The sequence below is a fragment of the Cajanus cajan genome, chromosome 4, assembly GCF_000230855.2.
Source record: "Cajanus cajan strain Asha chromosome 4, NIPB_CcT2T_4, whole genome shotgun sequence".
Lineage (NCBI taxonomy): Eukaryota > Viridiplantae > Streptophyta > Magnoliopsida > Fabales > Fabaceae > Cajanus > Cajanus cajan.
The window spans coordinates 8357920-8365951 of NC_138520.1; the positions used below are offsets into that span (position 1 = coordinate 8357920).

The 8032-nt window shown below is 31.1% G+C and overlaps 1 protein-coding gene across 1 annotated transcript; it reads right to left on the minus strand.

Moving 5' to 3' along the window:
- Window positions 1-535: 535 nt before the first annotated feature.
- LOC145956682 (alpha-L-arabinofuranosidase 1-like) lies at window positions 536-6722 on the minus strand. Its single transcript, XM_083072162.1, has 14 exons — window positions 4315-6722; window positions 3994-4199; window positions 3678-3793; window positions 3438-3588; window positions 2954-3023; window positions 2491-2636; window positions 2323-2368; window positions 2159-2211; window positions 1929-2073; window positions 1616-1734; window positions 1417-1488; window positions 1208-1311; window positions 1038-1094; window positions 536-892 (listed from the first exon to the last, which is right to left on the minus strand). Exons 1-14 carry the CDS (start codon window positions 4490-4492, stop codon window positions 661-663), a joined length of 1695 nt encoding a protein of 564 aa, XP_082928288.1. The 5' UTR covers window positions 4493-6722; the 3' UTR covers window positions 536-660.
- Window positions 6723-8032: the final 1310 nt, after the last annotated feature.

Consider the following 8032-nt stretch of genomic DNA (forward strand, 5'->3'; position numbering starts at 1 on the left):
GCGGTAGTAAAATTGAAAAATGATTTTAACTTTCAATTTTATGTTCTCAAATAAAAAAGAAAAAAAAAACTTATAGTTTGTTCTTCTTGTCGTTTAAAATGCGAAAAATATAACATAAAATAAACGGAAATAACATTCTTTAATTAACACAAACAGTTACATATTTTTGAGCCTTGACAACAGAACTCAGTATAATACTCGCACATCTTCGTGCTCAAACTCTTGATAATAATACATTTCCGCATAACTTAGAAAAGATAGGCCACAAAATCTCTTGCTTCGGAACTATCTTCTTATCAAATTAACAAATCCAATGATGTCACTGAATAGGGGGAGAGAATCACTTTCACGTTACTGCCAACCTTCCCTGGTGAACTTGTTTGTGGAACCACCTGTATTTAAAATGAGTAGCCATAAATGATTAATGGCATAGGTTTTTACATGCAAGGCTAATTTATGTAATGTATCTAACACAAGTACAGCAAAACCAAATTGTACCTGCAGAAATCAATTATTAACTCCAGGTGAATATAGTGATAGTTAAAATCATTTACACCAAATATAAATGCTAATCGAAGATGAAAAATGAACTAGACCTAATCTAAAAGATGCTCATATTTGTTTCACTTTCAGACATTGCATATAACAATAGTCAGAATTTCAGTTTAGTTGAAAAAGGACACCTCTTACCTTTATTCTTAGGTAGTTTTTCTTCTCTGTAGAATTGTTCCAAATAATTGCAGATGCAATGAGTTTATTGGATGAATTAATTGTACCGAGTGTTGAGTCAAGAAATGTTGCTCCACTGGACTCAATGAAAAGTTTTTGCACCCAATAGCTTGGAGTTCCATAAACCTGATATGAGTCGAACACAATTGCATCCGGAACCCATCTACATTGACACGTTTACACAATCTTGTGTTATTATGGGAACCATATATGTTGAAATCAACAATAATTCCCGACAATAAATTTTCAAAGTTCTTATTCTATGTTAAAGAGTATAAGTTTTCAAGGCAAAAGCATAAGAAAATTACCTCCTGTCATTTATATTTGAGAACAGTGGTGCATAAGAAACCATATCGACAACATCACTGCATCGGAAAAAAAAAATATTATATGTAAGAAATAAAAAACTTTATATGGTTAAGTTGAAAAACTACACAAAACACAGTACATTAAAAAAAGTTAAAACAAATTCGTAAACCTGTTTTTTTCCAATCCAATGAGAAACGCAGCTTCAGCCACAACAGCCAAAAGACTTCCATTTCCAGCATCTTTTCTCCACACCGCATATTCACTAACAAAAGCCTGTAATCAAATTGAGCACTCATATATCAAATGACAGATAAATCAATATCGATAAATGATGAATTGGAAGAGTTCATAAAAATTTAAAACTGAAATTAATCAAACCTTTGGACCAGATCGTGATGTGTGATCGAACTGAGTAGACTTAGAAAACATGTCATTGGAGTCTGTGTAAATCTAATAAAAATAAAACATTAAGAAGGATGTGAGTAATTGAAAAACACAACAAGACAAGAAAACACTCTTGCCAAAGCTGAAGCAACAAATGAAAGTTCAATATGTAGTATCAGAATGTTATCATTACATGATAATCGAACAAATCAGCTGGATGATTTAATGGTTTAGTAGAAGCATCGCAATTTGAGATAATTTTAATATCAGGGTAGGCATATCTTATAGCATCATGGAACCTAAGGTAATTTCCTGATAAGAAACAAAAAGTCAAAAAAATTAAATTAAATTAACAATTGAATTAATCAAAGTCGATCTTTAGAATCGTGCAAAATTTCAAAGGTGATCGATCAGTCGTATAAAACAAGTTTTCATGGTTAACATATATATGAAGATTGCACTAAAATATGTGCTCACAGGATGATAAACACAATAAAATTGCATACCTTCATAATTAAAAAGACCACAATCTTCATTTCCAATAGCAACAAATCTCAAGTCAAATGGCTTAGGATGTCCCATTGCAGCTCTAACAGAACCCCACTTTGACCTAGGAGAGCCTTTTGCAAATTCAATGCCATCGAGAGCGTCCTTTTAATGCATAGATTTTATAGTAAATATAAAGATATAATTCATAATTAACTAAGAAGAAAAGAGCAAGGGAAGAAAGTTGTACTTGTACGTAAGGTGCTATGTTTGATGTATTAATTTTGTCATGGCGTCTGATACCTAAATGTGACATTTAAATTAATTAATTAATATAAAAAAATTCAAATACTTGCATGTGATTGTTGAGAACAAATTTCAATTGGGGTAAGATGAATGAATATATATATATACCAGCGTTGAACACCCATACGGGCAATGTACCAAGGTCCTCTGTTAGCTGTTAAAAAATATTAAATCATTATATTAATTCAATTAACTAAGTAGGATAAATGGTGTAAAAAATCAGAAGAAAAAAATAGGACAAATTCAATTATGTTATATATGTAAAAAGATACTCACTTGGAGATACTCAAAATAACCGATTCCATCGTCACTCCAATAGTTCCAAATATCATTAAAGTGTCCAGGTCTCTCTTCCCATGGTCCAACAGTATCTTTCCACTGATATTTGTTTTGCAGATAATTACCTTCAACATAAGTGCCACCTAATGCATCGCCATTCACAAATAGAGTTATTCCGAAGGTTACATGGAATTCGACATAAACCCTTGCACACAATGCCCTAATTACATGTGAGCTGGTGAATACAACTAGATCAGTTTCAGCAGCTTTTTTTCTACCATGATACATTCTTTTTAATTACTTATAACTGTATAGAAACTGATTTGTGTTTTTACAAATTTAATTTAACTGTTTAGGTAAGAATGCAGCGTATATTGTTCCCCAATATAAAAATATAAATATATAAATAAATACATTGTATGACAAATCCTCACTCTTGAATCATAGAATTTCAACATACCCGGAAATCTAAGAATTTTTGGTTTCAAATCTGCTACCATTTGGTAAAGGTCCTTTCGGAAGCCATGACCCTGTGACAAGAGAAGAGTGAAATGATATCAAGGAAAAGAACAAACAAAATATAATGCACTGCCATCATTGGGTATTGAGAACTTATTATAATAATTATTAATTATTTTATTACTGAGAACACGTGAAAACTACTACTATGATAATTAATTTGAATAATTCCTTCCTTAGGATTTTTTTTTGGGATTAAATTACGATTGTAATTTAATGTGAGATCAAAGTTTATTTAAATTTTCAATAGTAATTAATTACCAAAAATTTGGGTGAACTATTTTTTCCCCAGAATAATCGATGACACTTTAAATTATTGTAAGACAAAATAATTAATATTATATTTTACAAAATTAAAGTAATGGGGTTTTCATCTTTAGCCACATTTGTTGATTTATAAGGTGTGATTCTTTTATTCTACTAACCAAGTAAGTGTCCAATGGCAACGCTGACACCTGGTCTAACAAATAAATCCCTTGGATAGTAGTGGTTATTTGAAGACTTGAAATATGATTAGTAGCTTTTGCTTCCACTATTATCTCCACCCTGTTCCATTTTGCACCTCCATAACCATACCTGTCAAGAACCATCACAACAAATAATCTTATGAATATAGGTTGCAGAATCTCTACCACATGTCTTCTAAAGAAAAAAAAAGAACTAACTTGATATTTGATGACACTATGTTAACATCAACACCCGTGAATGAAAGTTGAAAATTAAGTTTTCCTTTTGATTTAACATGATAGACCACCTTGTACCTCTTCCCTTGCTCGATATTCTGATGATCATTGAAGAAAAAAAAACTTTTAGAAAGATATACATGCATTAAACTAATAATAAATTTTTCATTTCTTAAGAAAAATAAAGGTGTGACATTATTCAAGTCTTTATTTTCATATTCATTTCTGCTATATTTAAACTTACATAATAAAAAGAAAAAATATGAAAAATATTTATATGTATTAATTATTTTCTTACCATGCCCCAGTAACCAGGGTTAGAGACGCCAACGCCACCAGAAGGGCAAGGTGTGTAACCACCACAGTGCACCACCATTTGTAATGCAGCTTTATTACGCTCAAAGCAAGATGAACGGTTAATTGATACAGAAATCAACGATTCATTTCCAATAATTGTCCAAGGATAAATATTGAAGGTATTGTTTGGGCCTCCAGCTTCAAAGCCTAAAATTAGATTGATAATAATAGAAAAATATCACTTAAAATATATTGAAATCTAAATGAAACATTGAACTAGGAAGACAAAGATGAAGAATTGTTTTTGGGATATGGATATAACCTCTGTTGCTAACAAGTTCTGCCCACAGTCCCCCGGCGGCAGCATGATTAATCTCCTGAAAAATAAGTTCAAAGAAATTGATGACCATTTTAGAAATTGAATTTTTTTTTTTTCTTTTTTTCTGATACTTGTTTTCTATAGGTTCATCTCCTGAAAAATAGGTTATTATGTAATACATCTTTAGAAATGAGTTTGGTTTACCTTTCGTGATTTGGTCTATATTTCGTTTATTTAATAAATAAATTTTGTAAATATTTTAAAACATGTGTTTAGCTAAAAGGAAATTTTCAAACTCCAAATTTGTTTCATTTGCATTAATTAGCAATTTTAAAGTTGAATATTGATGCCATGCATGCAATGCAAGGAGAATAATTTGTTGCATTACCTCGAGAAATGCTCCAAGAAAGGTGTCAGGAATTCGCCTTGTAGTGGCTTTGGTAGCAGCATTTACAACTAGCGTTGAGTTTGCATCAACGTAGCAATACTGAAATGCAAGAAAATAAATCACCAAGGAATACAACATAACACCCAAGGAACCTTTGGAAGAACAAAACACCATTTTTTTCAAGATTTTAATGATATCCTTGTTTAACGAAACGATCGTATGTATAGGCAACGAAATTGTATAAATTGTAAATAAAATTAATTGTCTTAAGGGAAAAAAATAATTTTAAGAAAGAAAAAAACTAAGAAAAAACTACTTTAACTACTTTAATTACTTAAAATAATCTTATCTTACCGAATCATCTTCTGTATTAGTTGGTTAAAAGCAAAAGCGTTAAATACTTTCATATTTTAAATTGATACTTATCTAAAGTCTAAACTATTAACGATGTACGTCATACGTGAACTGTCAGCGAAAAAACATGGAGGATAATTTCAAAACATTTTGTTTTTGATAACTGAATGGATAATTTTAAAACACAAAATTGGAAAATGAATATAGGCTTTAAAACATAAACACGGAATTAAAGAATGCAAGTGGAAAGATTCGTTCCAACTTACATGTTGTAATAATAATGTTTTTCCATCAACAACAAATCATCTACTCGTAATATTGTTGAGCATAAATCCTTAAAAAATTTACTTAACTCGGTAATAGGATTCCATACTTAATATGTTAATGCACGAAAAACAATGGGTAATAGTCTCTCTATGAAAACATGACAATCATGACTTTTCATTCCATAAAAATTCCTTTCTTCTATGTTTACGCATTTATGAAAATTTGAGACATAATCATCAGGCATTTTCAACTCACTAACCCATTTGCAGACAACCTTTTTTTGTTCATTGGATAAAACAAACTTTGCCTTAGGCTTTAACTCTTTTCCATTAGTATGCACTTATAGTTCTAATTCACGTCGTCGACAATGCTCTTTTAAATCTTTTCTTGCATTAACATCATCTTTAGTCTTATCTTTGATGTCCATCACTGTATTAAAGACATTAACAAAGACATTTTTCTCTATATGCATCACATCAAGATTATGTCATATTAAGTTGGTTTTCCAATAAGGAAACTCCCAAAAGATGCTCTGCTTTGTCCAATTATGAGACACACCATGTCCATCACATATACAAGGACTAACCTCAATTATTTTTGGGAGACAACAAACTTGTTCCCATACTTCATTCCCACTTAAAAGCTGAGGTGGTTGAGATTTTTCTATCCGATTCTTGTAAAATGCATCCTTATTTCTCCTAAAAGAATGGTTCATAGGCAAAAATTGACGATGTGAATCAAACCAAGAAAATTTACTTTCGTTTTTCAATCTGAAAGCCTTTGATTGATTCATAGAATACGGACATGCTAATCTACCAGATGTACTCCAACCTGACAACATTGCATATGCAGGAAAATCACTAATAGTCCACATTAGTGTAGCTTTCATTACAAAATTTTGTTTCCTCGAAATGTCATATGTCACCACTCCTTCATCCCATAACTGTTTTAGCTCATCTATCAACGATTGCAAATACACATCTATCTTACCTTTGGGATTATGTGGTCCAGGAATGAGTAATGCCAAAAACATATAAGGAGTTGTCATGCATAGTTCTGGAGGAAGATTATAAGGTGTGACAATTACTGGCCAACAAGAATAATGTTTAGCAGTATTAGTAAAAGGCACAAAACCATCGACACTTAAACCAAACCTCACATTTCTTGGTTCACTTGCAAATTCAAGATACATTTGATCAAAGTGCTTCCAGGCTTCACCATCTGATGGATGACACAACACCCCTGATTCTCGTATATTCTCATAATGCCACCTCATATGTGGAGCAGAACTCATTAAGGCATATAATCTCTTAAGCCTTGGAATGAGTGGTAAGTAATGCATTCTCTTCACAGGTACTTCTTTGTATTTACCCATGCCAACCTTTTTTTTTTTTTTTTGTAAAAAGGATTATGACAAAACTTGCATTCTTTTAATTGCATATCTTCAAAAGTGTAGAACAACATACAACCATCGATACAACAATCAATCTTTTTCGCTGTCAAACCAAGTTTTGAAACTATTTTTTTTGTCCTATAATAATCTTTCAGGATAAGATTATTTGGAGGATGTGTCTCCTTCATTAGAGACACTGTTTGATCAAAAGATCGTTGGGACATGTTTCCCACTAATTTAATTGCCAGCAATCTAACAGCAACAGATAATTTAGTATGATCATTACATCCTGGCCATAATGGCTTTTGAGCTGCATGTAGCAAGTCATAAAACTTTTGAGCATCTATATTTGGAGACTCATCCATTTCTTGATCATAATGGGTTTCGTAGTCTGAACCAACAACATCATAAGCCATGTTCTCAAATCTATTTAAATGATCATTATATCCCTCGTGTGTAGTAGTAGTATGGGTATTAAAAGTTACACACAGGTCTAGATCACTTTCTCCATGACATGTCCAATACCAATAATCAAGTATGTATCCTTTCTTATAAAGATGAACTTTAACTTCTTCAGAATTTAAGAACTTCAAGTTTTTGCATTTAGAACAAGGACATCTCATTTTTCCATTTGATAAGTTTGTTTGTAGGGATGCATAAGACACATTCATCTACCCCATTTAAAAATGCGTTAGTATATCCCCTTCGATCTGAATTTAGTCTATCATACATCCAACCACAACTTTGTTGAATATCCATCTTCTGTCGTTTATAAAAATGTTATAATTAATATAAATCTAAAAGGTCCTAACATCTAAGTGTGTAGTTGTGAGGTTTTAATATTTACCACATTTTTAACACCATAGTCACCACACTAAAGGAACAACTAAGAGCAATAAAAACTGTATGGAGAAGGTTAGGAACAATTAAGAACAACTAAAGATTCCAATTGTAAGAAAAATTATAGACATCAATCCAAACAAATTTTAGAACTCAAAAGTTGAAAAAACAACTCAATAGCAATTTAAAATTAACAAAAGAATATCAATAATTTCAATAATACAAATAAAAAACTATAATAAACATTGTGACACATCACAAATAATGAGAAAAATATCTCGATCACCACAAATAATGAGAAAAATAAACAGCTCAATAGCAATTTAAAATTAACAAAAGAATATCAATAATTTCAAAAATACAAATAAACAACTATAATAAACATTGTGACACATCACAAATAGTGAGAAAAATATCTCGATCACCACAAATAATGAGAAAAATAAATAGCTCAATAGCAATTTAAAATTAACAAAAGA

Excerpts from the sequence above, each read along its gene's own strand:
- LOC145956682 (XM_083072162.1), bottom strand. The coding sequence starts at position 4,492 with ATGTATTACATAATAACCTATTTTTCAGGAGATGAACCTATAGAAAAC. Across the intron at positions 3,024-3,437 it reads TGCCATTGGACACTTACTTG|GGTCATGGCTTCCGAAAGGA; the intron begins GTTAGTAGAATA and ends CTCTTGTCACAG. Across the intron at positions 2,212-2,322 it reads CGTATGGGTGTTCAACGCTG|GTATCAGACGCCATGACAAA; the intron begins GTATATATATAT and ends TGTCACATTTAG.